Source organism: Tamandua tetradactyla, chromosome 9 (assembly GCF_023851605.1).
Source record: "Tamandua tetradactyla isolate mTamTet1 chromosome 9, mTamTet1.pri, whole genome shotgun sequence".
In the NCBI taxonomy this organism is placed as follows: domain Eukaryota; kingdom Metazoa; phylum Chordata; class Mammalia; order Pilosa; family Myrmecophagidae; genus Tamandua; species Tamandua tetradactyla.
In genome coordinates this window covers 18,450,304-18,468,814 of record NC_135335.1, presented here as the reverse complement: position 1 = coordinate 18,468,814, position 18,511 = coordinate 18,450,304, and the positions used below count along the sequence as shown (strand labels likewise).

At 39.9% G+C, this 18,511-nt stretch overlaps 2 protein-coding genes across 11 annotated transcripts in view; one reads left to right on the top strand and one right to left on the bottom strand.

Annotated features, from left to right (window-relative positions):
• Positions 1 to 9,568, bottom strand: part of LOC143646813 (uncharacterized) — an 87,926-nt gene extending 78,358 nt beyond the window's left edge. For 4 of the 6 annotated variants that reach the window (XR_013157651.1, XR_013157650.1, XR_013157652.1 and 1 more), the window contains exons 1-2: positions 7,844 to 9,568; positions 6,374 to 6,464 (exon numbers count right to left, since the gene is read on the bottom strand). Coding sequence is in view for 1 of the 6 variants with exons in the window: in XM_077116181.1 (XP_076972296.1) it covers positions 4,330 to 4,514; positions 6,374 to 6,464; positions 7,844 to 7,939 (372 nt within the window). In the remaining 5 variants the exon portion in view is untranslated. The other 2 variants (XM_077116181.1, XR_013157649.1) reach the window with 2 other exon arrangements.
• FAM111A (FAM111 trypsin like peptidase A) lies at positions 4,336 to 17,069 on the top strand. 5 transcript variants are annotated; one of them, XM_077116165.1, is made up of 5 exons: positions 4,336 to 4,484; positions 6,414 to 6,543; positions 10,239 to 10,268; positions 12,450 to 12,557; positions 14,762 to 17,069. In XM_077116165.1, the coding sequence occupies exons 4-5, from the start codon at positions 12,477 to 12,479 to the stop codon at positions 16,502 to 16,504; spliced, it is 1,824 nt and encodes a 607-aa protein (XP_076972280.1). In that variant the 5' UTR covers positions 4,336 to 4,484; positions 6,414 to 6,543; positions 10,239 to 10,268; positions 12,450 to 12,476; the 3' UTR covers positions 16,505 to 17,069. The 5 variants fall into 5 exon arrangements, with proteins under 5 accessions (XP_076972280.1, XP_076972281.1, XP_076972284.1 ...); XM_077116166.1 differs by lacking the exon at positions 10,239 to 10,268; XM_077116169.1 differs by lacking the exons at positions 4,336 to 4,484; positions 6,414 to 6,543 and adding an exon at positions 6,550 to 9,510.
• Positions 17,070 to 18,511: the final 1,442 nt, after the last annotated feature.

Here is an 18,511-nt window from a genome sequence, read left to right as displayed (position 1 = left end):
AAGACTCACAGCTTCATTCTTTCAGTCACTCATAATCGGTTGCATATAAACAGAGTTCCCCCTTCCATTCGTGGGTCACTATACCCTTAGGCCACCTTCATCCATTGCAAATGGTGCCACCATAAACTCTTGTGTGCAAGTGTCCATTCGTACCTCCACTCTCACTTCCTTGAGGATACATCTAGCAACAGGGTTGCAAAATCATATGGCAACCCCACCCCTAGCCTCCTGTGGAGCTATCACACTACCCTCAGGAGGGACTGCACCTCTCCACTTCCCTACCAGTAGTGAATAGGAGTATCTCTTTCTCCACATTTTCTCTAACACTTGTTTCTCTCTGTTCATTTTCTAACAATTTTATTCGTACATCATACAATCCAACCGAAGTAAGTACACGTGCCTTCCCCAACATAATCTCTCTGAAGACATTTCCTTTTCTTCTGCATAGAATCCATACCCCTCTCCTCTGTCCCCTGCTTGCTGACATTATGTTTTGGCATAATGCCTTTGTTACATTCAGTGGAAGCATACTACAGCGTTACTAAAAACATGCTCTTAAAGTTAATCCATTTCTGTGGGTATGAACCCATTGTAAGTAGGACCTTCTGATGAGGCTACTTCAGTTAAGGTGTGACCCACCACAATCCACATGGGTCTTAATCCTATTGCAAGAGTTTTTTTATGAGAGTATGAAATTCAGACAGAGGGTAGAAAGCCAGAAGAGAAGGGTGAGACCAGCAGATACTGCCGCGTGCCTTGTCATGTGACAGAGCAACCAAAGTCTGCTGGCAACCAGCCCCAGAATGCCAGTCTACGGAAAAAAAGCAGCACCTTGATGATGCCTTGACTTGGAATTTGTTTAGCTTTGAAACTGTAAAATAATAACTTCCCATTGTTTTAAGCCAACCTATTTCATGATACTTGCTTGAGCAGCCTAGGAAAGTAAAACATATACCCATGTATATTATTGTTGATATCTGCTTCCCATAAGGAAATTAATCATAGAATATGTGAATGGTAGATTGAAATGACTATTTTTGGACTATGGTGTCATATGAACCTATGAAAAGCGATGATATTTTTAACGTATTTTCCAAGAAGTCAAATGAGGTGTAAGTTTTGAGTATGCTAATAATTCATGTGCAATAATGATGCATTTCTGTAGCACAGTGGGAAACACAGGAACTATATCAAGAATGATACTGTGCTAAGTCTGTTCTGCTTTTAACTATGCAACTACATAAAAGCAAGAAGCAAGAACTAAAATGGAATAAAATTCATTTCATATTGTAATGTTTACATTTGACTGGTTACCTTTATATTTGAACTTGCATATAAAAGTTAATTTCTTCCCATCAAGGAAGAAATCCATCCCCAAACCTAGCATCCCCCAACCCCCCAAAAAGCTACTCCTACATGGGGATTAAAAATGGAGGAACAAAATCCTCTGGGGGCTTAAGTTGGAAAAGACTTCTCTGTAGACCTAGTCTAAGCATAAATAGTCTATTTGATAAATCTTTGTCAAGAACCCAATTTAATTTTTTAGAATAGGAATTTCATAGTACTTATATGAATGTTGGTCTTTAGGAGACAAAAATGTTAGATTTCATGAATAAGTTTAATTGTCAAAATAACTTTTCAAAGCTTGTTTGGTTTATTGTCTTGAGAATTTGATATTTATTTGTTTTAGGTATTACTAGGCATATTTGTAACATTGAAATTAAGACTTCATTTGGTCTGAAATTTCAAGGAAAAACAGTAGCCAAAATTTGTTCTGGAAAAAATAATGTCAATCTCATACACTTTTTTTAAAGTAAGTAACTTTGGTAATATAAATCAAGAAAATGTCAGAGTAGTAAGGCTGATAAGAAAAAATGTAACAGTAATCTTTCATCCAAAAACTTACTGTCCAGGGTGGGCCGCGGTGGCTCAGCGGGCAAAGTGCTTGCCTGCTATGCCGGAGGACCTCGGTTCGATTCCCGGCCCCAGCCCATGTAACAAAAACGGAGAAACAGAATACAATAAAACAAGAAAATGTTTAAAAATGTTTCCCTTTCTTCCTTCCTTCCTTCCTTCTATCCTTCCTTCCTTCTCTCTGTCTTTCCTTTAAAAAAAAAAAAAAAAAAAAAAAAAAAAACTTACTGTCCTATTAAATTAAATCAAAATGTATGTTATTGCAACAACATATAAGGTTTTAAGATTATATTGTTTTATACCTTTTCCCCATGGGTATAAAACAAGTGGGGATAAAAGACAAATGGGGTATAAAACAAGTGGGGAACTGTAATAACAAAACAAAATTGTTTTAAAAATAAACGAGATTATATATAAAGATTTAGAATGACTGTGATAGATATCTTGCTGCATAATAAGATTAATTGCACAGATGTTAACGAATTAGAGTGACATATTTATATCCTCCATAATAGTAATTTATTATAATTTATGCACAAATATCTCAACCTATTAAAATCATTTGAATAAGCTTCCCAGTAAATCTTCATTTTGCAGATTAGAAATCGAATTTACTGGTCTCTTGCATTCTTAATATCCATGTTTTAGAGTGTGTCATTAGACTATTGGTTTTTAAATCATTAAATTGTTTCTATAATGACATCTTAAACACACAGAAAAAGAAAGATAAAGGAGAGTTGTGAGAGTGGAAAGGAGAAAGATAAGGAGGGAGGGTGGAAGGAAATGTAGGCATGGAAAATGCACATGTGCACAAATATTCTCAGTGGAACCACTTTTGTTGTTATTCTCTTGTGTCAGGGTTTCTTACTCCATAGAATTGGTACATGCAGTGGCAGGTTTTTTTAAAAATTTTTTTAAAAATACTAAAAAAAAAAAAAAAACACGAACACAAACGTTCTAACTTTTGATCATTCCTTTCTACATATATAATCAGTAATTCACAATATCATCACATAGTTGCATATTCATCATCATGATCATTTCTTGGAACATTTGCATCTATTCAGAAAAAGAAATAAAAAGGAAACAGAAAAAAAATCATACATACCATACCCCCACCCCTCCCCCTCACCGATCACCAGCATTTCAATCTAAATTTATTTTAACATTTGTTAGTGGCGGGGTTTTGTTCCAAACGGGGCAACTTCACTTTTGTTCATAGTTCTCTAAAGGCCTTTTCTTGATTTTCAGACAAAATCTCAAAAGCCTATCAAATGCTAACAAGTCAGCTCAAATGGCAGGATATTCTTTTGGGTTGACCAAGATAGCTCTCCAAAGCAATTTCCTCAGATTGTTGGTTATTTCCAACGACAGTATTCTCTACCACTGTTTGCTTGCCATTGAAATTTTTACTGCTCTAGAATCCATAATGAAACAAGAATCAGCCAAATTCTGATTCTTTGGTTATTATCACAGGAACTACTTTCAAGGGTGCAGAAACATCTAAAAGAGTCAAAGAATGGCAGTGAGTGATAAAACTTTCATAAAATTCGTTATTCTTTTTAACAATTATTTGCTACCCAAACCCCTGAGAACCGAGAAGAGGAAGAGGTAATTTTAGCAGTTCCGGGTGTAATATGTGTGTCTTCAGGCCAATTCCCGCCACTTTCCACATTTTCTTTGTAATTACAACTTCCCAACAATACAAAGTTGTATTGTAATTACAAAAATGTCCAGTTTATACACATCATATGTTCCGTTCTTAATTGCATTAAAGCTGTCACCGTTGTACTCTACATCCATTAGATACTCCCCCTCTCAAACGCAGGCATGGAATACTTGCACACCTGCTCTCAATGCAGATCCTCAACAGCAGGCTGCTTTGCAAGTCTTTTCCAATCGAGCTGTCTGACCATCACCTCTAAGATGCATATTCCCGGAGTGATATCGTCTTCTTCATCAGGATTGTAAACTTCACGTATCGATGCACAAGTCTGGAGAATAGATTTATCACAAGAGAGTTCCCTCTCTCTGCATTCGCCGCGTCTTCCTGATTCCCATCGTCCAGAGGCACTTCGTCGCATCTGCTCCAGGTGCCGCCGGGAAGAGGCTCTTGAATTCCACAAACCCCACTCAGCAGAGTCGCGGCGCCTCCTGCGCGCTGGTGCTGGAGCGCAGGAGGCGTTGCGGAGCCCAAGCTGGTGCCTTCGCGGATACGCGGGAAGAAGGGAGCAGAGGAAAGTTAAACTGCGTCATTGACTGCGTAGTGGGCAGCCGCGTCGTGAGCCAAGGTCCCCGGGTCCCGCCTTTCCCTCCACCCGCGAGCAGGGTTGGTCCACACGCGCTCTCTCGGCTCTTCGTCTGCTCCAATCAGCTTCCCCAGAGGGCGGGTTGCTACCCAATAGAGAGAAGGAACTACAGTATCTCTTGGTCCATTGGTGCCAGACGGTGACAGTTTACAGTCTTTTCTCCAGAGCGCGGAATTTCCCTTCTAGAGTGAGGGAACGTTTCCTCCGAAGTCGCAAGTACGAACGAGCGGTGGCAACGTTTGGGACGGGCCCTCTTCTTAGGTGAGTCAGCCTTTTGGTCCTGGGGCTGGCCTGAATTTGGGGGGAACTTGATGGCAGGGGTATCTGCAGAGAAGCCTCAGGCTGGTGGCGGTGGGGGGGGGGGGGCGGCGCAAAAACGCACACTTTGATTCATTGTTACTGAAAAGGGGGCTGGGTGTGTCCCTGGAAATCTCTATCAGATCGTTTTCATAGAGAACTGAGAGTGAAATGGGGCCTTTGGACTACTAGATATTGCTGGTGGGAGTGGGTTTATAGGACACAAAAGCCGCATAGGAGGGCATACAGCTATGGAAAATTTTAAGGTGCATACTCCTCAAGAAAATATTACATCGCTAGGAATTTATACTCATGTGTAAGGAATTTGTCATAATATACATTACAATTTTTACAAATATAAAAGGATGCTACTTGAAGGTACTCATAGTGTGAGAAACAGAGCTTATCATATAGCTTAGTTGCCTGGATTCGAATCCCAGCTCTCCCTGGAACTGTGGGCAGGTTGTTTAAACCTGTTGTTTCTCTGTAAAATGGGGACCTAATAGTAGCTACACTACATATATTTTTTTTCCATCAGAGTATAATTTACACAGAGTAAAATATAAAACTCTAAGTCCCATTTGTTTTGCTCTGTTTTATGTTGTAGGTTTTTGGGGTCTAATCAAAATACAATATACTGCAGATGTATACAGTGTACAATTTGATGAGTTTTGGCATAATTATACAGCTATGAAACTGTTACAATAATTTAAAAATGAATGTTTGCTTACAGAACAAGTCCCACCTAAATTTTCTGTAGGATTTGTGATAGTTAAATAAAGACAAAGAGAATAGAAGCAAGCACCAAATTTAAAGGCAGGAGTAGAGTGGCAATTGGGAAATAGTGTATGGGTCAGAACCACATCTGTTGTTGGAAGTGGATGGTTAGATATAAGTTCTGGGTATCTGTCAGCTGCAGGAATAAGCTTGCCTTTATCAGTTCCTAGAAGAGTGGAAGAATCGGTTTTAACCATGCAGAATCTCTCGCAATCTCAAACAGGAAATATAACATGAAGCTTTCGAAACCTCACTGTAATACAGCTGGTAGAAGGAAGAATGGTAAACTAATCAGTTGTTCTATATGTATCTTGTTAGGGTAGGGAGTCAGTGGAAATACTGTCCTCAAGATGTGCCATTTCTATACAATTTTGTGAAAAAGCAGAGCCAAAGTGAAAGAATGTGTAAGAATTTTCTTTTGCTTTGCCCAAGGGAGGTGGTGTTCTAATTTTCAAAATCCAACGTCACTAAGACACAATGTTCACTTCCTGAAAATGTCCCCTAAGAAGATCAGCCTCTCTGTGTCTGAATTCTGTTGCTGACAAACAAAACATGGTCCATCGCAAATGTGTTTTCCTGAGTTTGTTTCCAGGATAAAATACTCTTCATATGTGATAAACGTGTGTTCTACGCTCAGGCATGATCACCACAGTGAAAATTGAAGCCATCTACTCTCACATAACTTCTTAACTACATTAACATGACTTAAAATCCACAAGTTTCATCAACATAACCTTAATATTCCAGGACACTTTTGCCCAGGGACATGAAAGTTGCACAAGCTTTTATTGCTTATTCTTGGAACTTCTCGAAAGACCCCAATCCATCCACTCGTCAAGAGAAAGCGTCAAAGGACAGTTTCAATCTTGACTTCTTTAGCTCTTGTCTCAAGTTCCTCACTTTGCTATGTCTACCAGTCCTAAACCATTAAATCATGATGTTGACCCAATGCTAACCAGGCCTTCCCATTGAAAGACCCAATTTCAATCAAGCGTCAAATCTCAATAAATAGCACAACTTTGATCTTTCCCTCTGAGATGTTAATAAAATTCTGTCAAGTTATTTTTCTCCCTTACCTTGTGTTGGGCAATAAACTTCGCGCTGTCTTCTCAACAGGTTGTTCTGGCGAAATCTTGTGGAGCCGGCATTTGACGATCTTGACAGCCCCTACAAGAAGGAGACAAGAAGCTCTTTCCTCAAGGCTTGACTTCTGCTGCTACAACTCAAGTCCCTGGACTAGGAACCAGTGAGTTCCTCTGTGGCACCTTCTGCCTTCTATTCAGGGACTCTCCGACCTCAAGGTTGAGAGAAATAGATAGACTTTTTCTTTTAGGAATCCTTTGGGTTATCTGATCAAATTGAAAAGCTGCCCTTTTACTAGAACACTACAGTTTTTCTCTGACTGTCCTTGAGTAGATACTGAAGCAGGTTTGGTTCCCGTTTCTCTTCTCACTTTTCCTAAACAGCCTTAGGCCAGAAATAAAGAATATAACACCCAATAAAAAACTAGAACAGTGTCCCATTGCCAGACCTCCAGTGCTTTGCTGAACAGTTTGAAAGAGCTTTAGAATAAAAACTAAGACAAAACTCAGAATAAATTGAAGACTTCACAGATAAACAATTAAACATTCCCATTCCAGTCAGTAACCCTGAAAGAGATAGATTCTTGACAAAGAGACTTGTAGATACTGTAAAATATAAAGGACATTGAAAAAGATTGTCCAGAATTAGCTAATCAACTAAAGGAAAGAAATTAAGTAAGTAGTCAACGAAGATGCTTTGAGGAGGAGTCAAGAGCACAATTTCCTCTTTTATCCCTAATCTTAGAAGACGTCTTGTTAAATAATAAAGGACTATGTTAGTTATACATTGTTGCATAACAGATTACCACAAATTTAGCAGCTTAAAAGAACATACATTTATTATCTCAGTTTATGTGGGTCAGGATAGATTAGCTGGTTCCCGTGCTTAAGGTCTCACAAGGCTGCAGTGGAGGTGTTGGGAAGATTGCATTTTTGTCTAGGGAAAAATGAGCTTCCATGCTCATTCAGGTTGTTGGCAGAACTCCTTTTGTTGAGATGCTGGGGTCTAACCCTCTGCATCTTTGCTGGCTGTTGCCCAGAGGCTGCCCAGACTTCCTAGAGGACACTGTGGTTTATTGACACCTCGACGTTACCTTATGGGCTGCTTACTTCATCAAGCCAGCAAGAGGGGCTCGAGATACTAACAATACAGCATAATCACAGAAGTGGCATCCCCTAAGCTTTGCCTAATTCTATTGGCATAGGTCTACCCCTAGACAAGAGAGGGGCTTATACTTGTGTATGAACACCAGGCATCAGGAAGCATGGAGAAGCAACCTAAAGTAGGTAGAAAACAACACCTTGCAAAATCCTGTTGCTATCAATCATAAACCCTACTACTATTACGTATCTTCTCCTGGGGCATCAGCAAACTATTTAGGTAGTGAGCATCTCTAATACTCTTCAGACATTCTCCATGGCCACAAGGAGCATTCTTCTCTCTGTGATACCACTTCTGCTTACCTGAAATGGAGGGATCTGCCATGCAGATGAAGTTGTCAGATTATATGCCTTCTTATGGTCTGTTCCTTGAAATCCTTGTAGGATTCCTCCATTCATAACGAGATCATAGCGTGGTATTGACTGACAGGTATCCTTGTGTCTTGATCAAACCCCAAGTGAAGATCTCAAGGAGGTGTCAAACTCTTATGGGCAAACATTTCTAAGGTATAGACAGGATTATTAGAACCGAGCATATTAACATTCAGATTGGTCCATTGAAACTTCTACCTAAACTCATGTAATAAATACCCTCTTAAATCAGAAACTAAAGATGGACTAAACCTAGTCATTCTTCCCTAGCCTCCAAGAAAACATGAATTTGTTTAGTTGCTAATGTCAACTTAGTCTTACGTGGTTCTTCACTACTTGATTGTTGCAGGGTAACTGAGCTGCAGAGTTCAGAACCAGATTATGGAACTATGAGGCTGGTCCCATCCCTGCACAGACTTCCTGACTTTGCTTTGTTAATTGCCCCCAGCAAGTTCATCCTTCTTTAATAACAGTCTGCTCTCTCTCTTCATTCAGATGATCAAGAAATATTTACTGACAGCCAAGTGTATGTTAAGCATGGTTCCAGGCATAGGTCCCCTACATTTTTACATTGCAGGAGCAGGTTTCTTCCAGTGGGGCTCACATTCTATCTGGGAGAAGAAAAAACAAATGGTCAAGAACAAAAGAAATGATTTCAGGTGGGCGTAAGCATTATTAAGTAAATAATACAAGGTAATGCTTATGGCCCTGCTTGGAAAGCTGATGAGGCATTCAGGGAAGGCTTCTCTGAGGAGGTGACATTTGAGCTGAGACCAGAATGAAGAGAAGGAGCCACCAGGCGCAGCTCTGGAGAAACTGCATTCCAGGCAGAAGGAAAAGCTAGAACACAGCCTTAAGGCGGGAAGGAGCTTGCAATATTTGAGGAACAGGAAGGCCAGAGCTATACTGAATATTGGAGTCAGCAGATCATGTGGATTCTGTGAAGTTCCTCTAATGCGTCTACTTCTTCTTTATCCCTCTTTTCAATGCTGCCCAAATTTTCTTTCTCTTTATTTAGCATCATTGCCCAAATTGATGGTGTGTTTAATATGTGCCAGGCACCGTGTAAGAGCTTTATATATATTATCTCTCTTAAAGCTCGCCACAGTCCTCTCGAAATCTGATAGGAAAACGAAGGCAGTCGGAGGTTAACTTTCCTGTGTGTTCCTTCCTAAGTGTTTGGGAACTGGTATGCCGGGCTGGCATCTCTCTCTAAAGCCCCAGCAACGCTTCAACTCCTCTCCAGCATTCTTGTAAATCTACTACGGGGTCTTTAATTTCCAGGCTCTTACGGGAAGCACAGGGCAAGGCGAGGACTCCTGTGGAACTATGTGAGCCCACGAACAGCCCTGCACTCCGCTTTCCCAGCTGTCCAAAGAAGTAAAGAGGCTGTGGGGGTTGGGCGGGTAGGAATTCCAAACCTGAAGACGGCTGCAGGATGTGAAAGCGAAAGCAAACTAACCAAATTGCATTTCCCCCGAAGGCGGGCGATCGGGTCTGGCCCGGCTCCTCCCCACGCCGCTCGTCTCTGGGCATAACTCCGGGGGCCGTTTCTTTTGGAGTCGGGGGTGTTCGCGGGTGGCAAAGGGCGCAGCTGGGTGAGGAAAACCGGAGGTCGAGGGGTTGGGCGCTCCTGCGTTCGCCGCGCGGGGTGCGCCTCCCGTGGGGAGCGTCAAGCTGGCACCGCCCACCTGGGGGGCGCGAGGGGACGGGTTTTATTTCAGGGGCTGCTTCTTGTGCCTTTTGTGGATTTGGGGGGAAGAGAGAAGGAGGAGGGGACCTTGGAGGAGGCTAAGGGTTAGCCAGTGCCCCCTGCCCGTCCCCAGTCTGAAGGCGAGGGGTCGTTCTGGTGAGCTGGAGATGGGACGCATGACAGGCTGTGCTCTCCCTTTGCTGTAGGACATCGGGTAAGTCCCTTAGGCCAACAGAAGTTTGACTTCTCCAACCGTACAAGAGGAGCTAGGGTGGGATAGCAGAAGGCATGTCACATTTTAGTGTAACAAACGGTTTGGTCAGTGTCCTGGAAATTGGATTTGGGGCTGGGATATTGGAGTGTTCTCTTATCTTCTTGCCCCTTTCCACTGTGATCGCACAAGTTCATACCAGTGGACTGCAAAATCTTTGTTTTCTTTTTGCCCCTTTATGTTCCATGGCTCATAGACACCCCTAAAGCACCTGGGCCCTGCCTTGAATTTTAAAAGATGCAGTCATCATCTCAGAGGCCTCAATCTCTGTCATTTGTGGGGCAGTAAGCTCCTGCCTTCAAGGCTCTAGAACATGATCTGCCTGTTGAATTATGCATAGCCATTTTTGTTTGTTCTTCCAGATTCTCTGCTGTTTAAGAAGTATCCTTGTGGTAAGTGTATTGATGCGGGTGATATTAAAAACAGTAATGAATTATTAATAGTAATTGTCAATAATTATTTATTGGGTTACTCATTATGTGCCATGCATTTTTACAAAGACTTCACATGCTTTATATTATTTGATCTGCACTATGACAGAGGTTGTGCTACACCTGTCCTAGGGGCGAAGAAAAGGAAGCAGAGAGTAGTTAATTAATATGCCTATGTCGTGTAGTTAATAAGTAAAGACCTGATGCTTGGAACCCAGATTGTCTTATAGAGGCTAACGTTGATAGCACTTTCATTTTCATTTTCCTCATTTAGAATCATTGCCTTACGTTCCAAACAGGAAACTACCACAACTCAAAGAGGCTCAAGTGGGTTTTGTCAATAGCCCACTAGTAAATGAGAAAACCGAGATTTCTGCTGCATAGTAGATAGTTAAGAGAAAAAGCACAGCTTTTAGATAACTTCAGCATGATCGGGAATACAGGGATTCAAGCATAATTTAACATGAGGAAGCAACTCAAGAAGTGACCATTCTATACTCAAGTGCTCTATATTCTTGAAAAAAATCAAAGCTTTTGCAGGGTATAAGGAAGTGGCTTCAGAGATGTAAAATTCAAAGGCAACTTGTGGACCTGAACTAGCTCTTCATTTGAATAAGTATTGTTGTTATATAAGAAAAAGTCTTAATTTTTAGAGATGAGAAGCAATAAAGTGTAAATGTTATGGTGTCTGAACATTGAAATGGTCAAGTAAAATAAAGAGATTTAAATTTGTAAAAAAAATTAATAATTAGTAACTTTAGTTGATGGGTTTATGGGGCATCATATTATTTTCTACTTTTTCCTGTTTGCAAATGTTCATAATAAGTTGTTTAAAAATGTACTCTGTGGAGCTTTGTGACCTTGAGTAAATAGTGTAACTTCCCTGGGCTTTTAGCTTCCTGATAGGTCAAATGGGACTAATAATAAGAATTCTGTGAGGTTGTATATGAAAAATAAATAGAATAGGGCATAGTTCCTTATACATTCTCCATCACTGAACATATTTTTAATGCTATTTGTCAGGCATTGCATTAGATGTTGTTGAGATACTGAAGACAACCTTGGCTGCTATCCAGCGGCTTTCTTTCTAGTGGTATTTATTACTGTTGAAGCTATTCACTTGTATTTACATTGTACATTCTGTTCTGGGGAAACATCAGAGAAAAAAATACTAAGAAAAATACCTCTTTCAATAAAAAAGCTGAAGAAGCAACTAAGGTCCCTGCCTATCTTCCCAGGCAAACTCTCAATCTGAGTTTCTTTTGTCTTCAAGTTCTTTTCCCACCCAGTTTCCTGTAATTTTACCATTCCTGTGCCAGCGCCCCTTTAAATGGAGACAAAATTTTAACATTAGAATAACCAGAACACACCTGAATTCTAAAACTGCAAATCCTCACGTAGGGCTTTTAAATTAAATTTAGTGTTAATTAATTTAAATTTTAACATGGAAGGAGTGCTTTGGAATTTCTGCATTTCACTTTGCTGCACCGTGTGAGATGGTATTGTTTTTGCAGCGTTTCTTTTTTTTAACAGAGAAAATCATTGAGGTGTTTGCATCATTTCATTTTTTTTAACGGAGAAGAGGAAAGTGCACTTTATTTTGTGACATGTACCAGCTTTGAAAACCTGACTTTTCTTACATGTATTTTTTTTATTGTGAGAAATGAAATACATACAAAAAAGCAATACAGTTCCAAGCACACTGAAAGTATTAGTCATAGAACAGATTTCAGATGTAGAGTATTTATACCCGCATTGCAATCTCATCTTTGCCACATAGCTCTGGCCTTGGGCAGGTCACCAGGCACCATCTGAGTTTTGTTTTCCCCATCTGCAAAATGCAGATAAATCTACTTGTATGGTAGCTGTGGGGATTGGCAACTAGGGGTAAGTATTTGTAAGGTGTTTAGTATAGACATGCAGTGCTCAGTAAAGAGAAATTTTTTGTTGGGGTGATTATAGTTGGTAGATAAATACCCACCTGCTAAAATAGCCTCACTGGGTACAGTGAGGTTAGAGCAAGACTAGAGCTGGAAAGGACAGGTGTGACATGGGACTCTGGCTAATCTTACTGTCTATATTATTAATTGTAACCATAAAGATACTGCTTTGACTCTAATTTTTTTGAAACTGGTGTTTCAGCTGAACTGTAGTCATCCTCAAGCCATCATGAGCTCTAAGAATCGCAGGTCGCAAAAGATCTTATTGGATGAAAAGAAGAACTTGAAAATTTATCACTATTTCCCTCAGGTATGCTTATAAATGCTACTTATGAAATATGCTATTAACAGACTTACCCATCCTTGCCACTGGGTTTCCTAGCTCTTCTTGCCAAGAAATCACTTTGTTGTATGTTGGGAATATTAAATGTCAAAAACTTTCTCATGAATTTTATTATTTATTTTGGAGGGAGTGGTTGAGTGGAGTTGTAATTCAAATCTTGGCCATGTCAAACCAGCTTTTAGCCAAACTATTGTAACACTTCCTGAAGAAAATAAGAAACACAATGTAAATACAGTTATTACTCTATAGGTAAGTATTAATCAATAAAATTAATTTCATAGTGTGAAACATTGATTCATAGTATGGAAAATGCGTCATTCCAAATGTGATAGATCTATTCAATCATAATAATAACCTATATTTATATAGTGCTTCACAGTTTATAAGACAATTTTTGATATATTAACTCCTACTGCAGACTTTTCAAGTCGGCAGGGCAGAGTTTACCCTCCCAAATTCATTAATGAGGAGGAGAGAGGGTAGATAAGTTGTTGCTTAAAGCAGGAGTGGAATGAAAGCTTGGACTTACATGTATGGACATTAAGTCAGGGCTCATTCTACTAACTGGACTCCCTCATCACGTCCTTTCCTGAGTCTAAAACCTTCCTTGGATTTATCACAAAGAAGGCTGAGAAATAATAAGCATTTGAAAATGCAACCTAAAAGCCTTTAACTCATTTTCTTTTGTTCTTGTCCTAGAAAACTAGAACATCTAAGTATCTAGATAATCCAAGGCAGGACTGGTTCTGTTTCTCTCTGTTTTACTCCACGGCAGAGTGAACTACTAAGCATGTAGTACTCTCACATCCCCTTTGGAAAGGTTCTAGATCTGTCCAAGAATCCTTTGCATGGTTGGAAGTACATTTTGCCACTCCTATGGGGTATGACAAGGATGTCCCTGGCAGCAATAAGCTGAGCAGATACTTTTTGAGAGTTTGTATATATGCCCAGAGTAAGTTGATATTACTTGTGTTCCTCTTGTTTGTTGGATCCAAAATATTAGTACTGTTACAAAGAAGAAAAGAAAATATTAACTTAATATATGCCCATTATTGTGCTAAAAGCATCATCACACGTGAAACTCCATTTTCTCTTTCTGGCCATCTTGGCATTGTTATGTCTCTTCTCAGTAAGTGCCATTGCTGCCATATGAACCCAAATCTGTTGACATTCACACCATAATAAATATCATTTTTGTAAAATGAATCTTTTAGAAATAGGAATCAGGTGCTCTTCATTTTCATTGAGTTTCTGCTGTTTGATTAATCCTTTTTATTTAATTCCTCTGTCCTCCTGCACCCTGATGTTTAAGGCAATGCCTTATAAAAATGAGGATGTTGGATACAGAATTTACAAAAAAGAATATGTAGATTACTGGGGAAAATATTGGACTAGGTATTGGAGTTCTGATGCTTCATTTATTGGTTGCTAAGTGACTTAGAAAAGGCACTCACAAGAAAAACTTTCTGTGCCTCATTTTCTCCACCAAAAACATAGAGGCACCCCATTTGTTCCTCCCCATTTCATAAGATTTCATGATTGACTGATGTAATTGAGGAAAGAATGTGAGTTCTTTGCAGAATGATGATGGCTGTATTGAGGAATTTATTATTAGAAATAAATATATTATGATGAATACATGATTTAGTTAGCTAATGATTGTTTTATTAAACATTTAATGCCTAATAACAAACTGTGATATTATTCTTACTGAATTCAGTATTTTTTTTTAATGCATGGGCAAGCTCTGAGAACACTGAATTCAGTATTTTAAGACCAAAATTTTTGGTGTGATCCATCACTATAGCCAAAGTAACTATTACATAGCTGACAGTAGTAAACAATACCTGAAATAGCGTTATAAGAGAGCTGATAGACATTTAAACATCTCTGTTTTTGATGAACTTGGAAAAGGAGTTGTGTTTCTTTCCCCATATTTCTCATAAAAATGAACCAGTGTAGTAGTATATACATGTTTTCTGACTGATGTGACAGGAAGCTCTGTTTGTATTTTAGATTTCAAGTTAAATTCTGCTCAGATTCCATTCACTGACCTTTTGAGATTGGTAATGAGTTTCCCATAGGAATTTTGTGAATTGGATACTAAAAGGGAAGCAAAAGACTAGAATTTCAGTCAGAGTTTTAAAGTATTCAATGTTTTGAATTTTTAGATCCCTGGAGGAGGAGAGAATAATTCTGATACTCCCAAAATGAAGTCAAGATCTAGAAAACGTGCAAGAAATATAACTAACACTGGGGCTCAAGGATCTCCTTTACCCAAGAAAAATAAAAAAGAGGAGACTATACCCCCCAAAAAGATAATTTATATTTCCTTACAGTTAAAAAGGAAAGGCAAAAACATGAAACATGAGCTAGCACATAATGAGAGGGATAGTTTATACGGGGCGCTCAACACTCTTACAGTTGTCAAAAAAGAGATTCAAAATCAACAAGGCAAAGAAATGCTGGTGCAAGAGGTGGAAGGAATTCAAGGGTACATAAACCTCGGAATGCCGCTGAGTTGTCTTCCTGAGAAATCCCACCTGGAAATTACATTTGTCCAACGTAAAAGTGAGCAAAAAGAATATAACCAGGTATTTCGCCAGCATGATGTGACATCTACTGACTATGTCAAATTTTATATTAATGCAATTGGGAAGAGGGGAAAAAGAATTGTTAAATATCTGACATTTCACCGACCAGGGTCCAAACTCTGTGTCTATGCTTTCAAAGGAGAAACTATCAAGGATGCACTGTGCAAGGATGGCAGATTTCTTCCTTTTCTGGAGACTACTGATTGGAAACTTATTAAAAACTTGGACACCACCTTAGAAAGCACACTGCCGGTTGATGACTTGGAGGGAAAGCTCTTTGAGGTACAGGTTGAGAAAAAAGGTAGCTCCGTGGCCGCACCCCCTCAGAATTCAGAATCAGGAGAAAGAGAAAAGCAACTGATGAACACATATATTGTAGACCAGTACCCCAGTTTGAAAATAGAAACGGAAAAAATCAAAGAATACTTCCAGAAGGAAATGCACAAGTCAATGTTTGAGTTGCATAAAACGGACTTTGGAAAACTGACAAAAAACTCTACTCGGGTTATAGTGCACAAGCTTCTTTCTCATCTGAGTGACTCAGTTGGGTACATATCCTGGGACAACAACGGTGCAGTGGGTTCTGCCACCTGCTTCGTTTTTAGAGGGTTATTCATCTTTACTTGTCGGCATGTAATAAGTCATATTGTGGGTGAAGGAATAGAGCCAAGTAAGTGGGCAGACATAATCAGTCAGTGTGCAAAAGTGACATTTGTTTATGAAGAGTCTGCAGGAAAAGAAGAAAACTGCTTTTTCATTGAACCTTGGTTTGAGATAGCTGATACCGCTCTTGATTATGCTGTTCTGAAACTGAAAGAAAAGGAGCAACCAGTGCCTTTGGGACTCTATTACAGCATCACTCCTATACCACTTAGTGGGTTGATATACATTATTGGCCATCCAGATGGAGAGGCAAAGTCTACTGATGCTTGTACTGTTATCGCTCAGGGCCAGCGAGAAGATAAATACCAGCAGTTTCTTCAGGCTGCAGAAGCAGAGATCGGCCATGGTTTTACGCCGTATCTCCATATGTACACACAAAGAAGTTTCCAGGAAATAGTTCTTAACCCTAGTGTGATCACCTATGATACCACGTTTTTCTTTGGGGCCTCTGGCTCCCCAGTGTTTGATTCAAAAGGTCACTTGGTGGCTATGCATACTGCTGGCTTCACTTATAACTACAGAAAGTTTCACAACATCATTGAGTTTGGTTCGTCCATGGAAGCCATCCTCAATGATATTAAACAAAGATATGGAACGTGGTATAACGAAGTATGTGTAAACCAGCAGGATGTAGAAATGTTGAGTGAAGAATATTGAAGACTAGTGAGAGTCAGTCTATGTAATGGCTTTAAGGGGGAATTGCCTTAGGTGTTGCTATTCCATAGGCCATGATGATTTTTTTGGTTTTAATCCAAAATGGTTAGCATCAATGAAAATAATAATGGTTAACATTATTGGTCGCTTCCAACGTGCCAAGTATTTTTCTAAGTACATGGTGATACTAATCTAATCCTCCTAACAATTCCATGAGGTTGATTTCTCTTTCCATTTTAAAGTCAAGTAATATGAGGAGTAAGACTAAGAAATAATCTATTCTATGGCGTTAAAAAGTAGTATATCCCCTGTAAGCAGCATGCCACGTCAATAAATTTTTTTTGCAAGATCTGTATGAACGGAACCACTGCCAGTATGAACTAAAGAGGACAGAAAAGGGGCAAATTGAAGGAAAAATGACTTCAAAGGCAGAACCATGGAAACTAAAGTTTGGAACCAGGAAATCTTGGGCCAGGAGAGCAGGTCTTCCCATGCATATGGAGAGGATGAGTTTGGCCCAGAAGCAGAGAGAAGGCCATCCGCTTTGTTGTTCATGAAGTTTTAAGGCCTCAGGCCTCAGAGAGAGTGAGGCACATTCCTTGGGAATTGAGGGGAGCCTGGTGACCACCCCATTGTTCTGAAGAGGTTGCGGGTGTGCCCTGAAGATGGCAGAGCCTGGGTGCTGCCCCGATGCTTGGAGAGCGTGGAGCTGAGAATAAGGGGGTTTCCCCCATGCTTGGATATGTTAAAACCCCCACCCCAGCGTTTGGAGAGAAGGACCTACTATGTAAGCCCCTCCGGAGGGTAGGACTACTGCTTTCACAAGCCCCAAAGATGAACTGTCATTCTGTAAATGATTCTCAGATCTTAAAATCTAATGGTGTTTGCCCTGCTGGTTTTCAATTTCTTCCTATGGCGATGGGAATGTTTATCCTATGACTGTCCTTCCATTGTTTATTGGCAACAGATAACTTGTTCTGAGTTTTACAGGTCCAGAGTCAGAGAATTTTACCTTAGTAGATAGACCACGCCCAACTGACTCACTTTGATGAGACTTTGTACTGTTTTTGAATTTGTATTGTATTTGTATTGCTATTGAAATGGATTAAGGCTTTGGTGATATTTTAATGCAATGAATGTATTTTGTATACGGAAAGAACATGCCTTTGGTGGGGTCTAAAGGGTGGAATGTGCTGGTTTGAAACTGTTACATAACCCCAGAAAAGCCATGTTCTTTTACTCCTAATGCAATCTTGTGGGGGCACCCCTATTGTTTGGGTGGGACCTTTTGATTATGTTATTTCCATGGAAATGTGACACTGCCCACAGGTGACACCGCCATCCGAGGTGGATTTTCATTAGTTTACTGGAATCCTTAGAAGAGCTGACCTGGAAAGCTGAGAGCATACCCAAAGAGCAGAGAGATGAAACCAGACACAGATGTTTGGAGATGCTAAGCTAAAAGATGAAATCCAAAGTTTGCTCCTGAGACGCTAAGTGAGGAACTACAGGTGCTTAGAGAGAGAGCCATTGGAATCAGAAGCTGAAAAAAATGAATCAGGAACAAGGACCAGCAGACACCAGCCAGGTGCTTTCCCAGCTGACAGAGGTGTTCGGATCCTGGTGGCCTTTCTTCAAAGTTAAGGCATCTTTCTCCGGATTCCTGAATTTGGACATTTTCATGGCCTTAGAACTGTAAATTTGCAATGTATTAAATCCCCTTTGTAAAAGTCAGTATGATTTTGGTATAATGCATTTCGGCAGTATCAGCAAACCAAAACATCCCCTAAATTCGGTTCCTGGAGGGCAGGATCCAACACTTTGTTCACCTTATTTTCCCCAATGTCTAACACATAGAAAGGAAGTGCTTAGATAGTGAAGGTTGATGGGTAGCAAAACTTCAGGGCTCCAGTTAGAATACTTGGTTGAAAATGATCTCAAATAATATCTTTTAGTATTTTCAAAAATCTTCGTATTGCTAAAACAATCAGGGTATATGTGTTCTGAGAT

Bases quoted from the DNA above. Each gene is read 5' to 3' on its own strand.
- FAM111A (XM_077116166.1), top strand. From the start codon at position 12,477: ATGAGCTCTAAGAATCGCAGGTCGCAAAAGATCTTATTGGATGAAAAG. The intron at 12,558-14,761 runs GTATGCTTATAA...TTGAATTTTTAG, and splicing joins TTTATCACTATTTCCCTCAG to ATCCCTGGAGGAGGAGAGAA.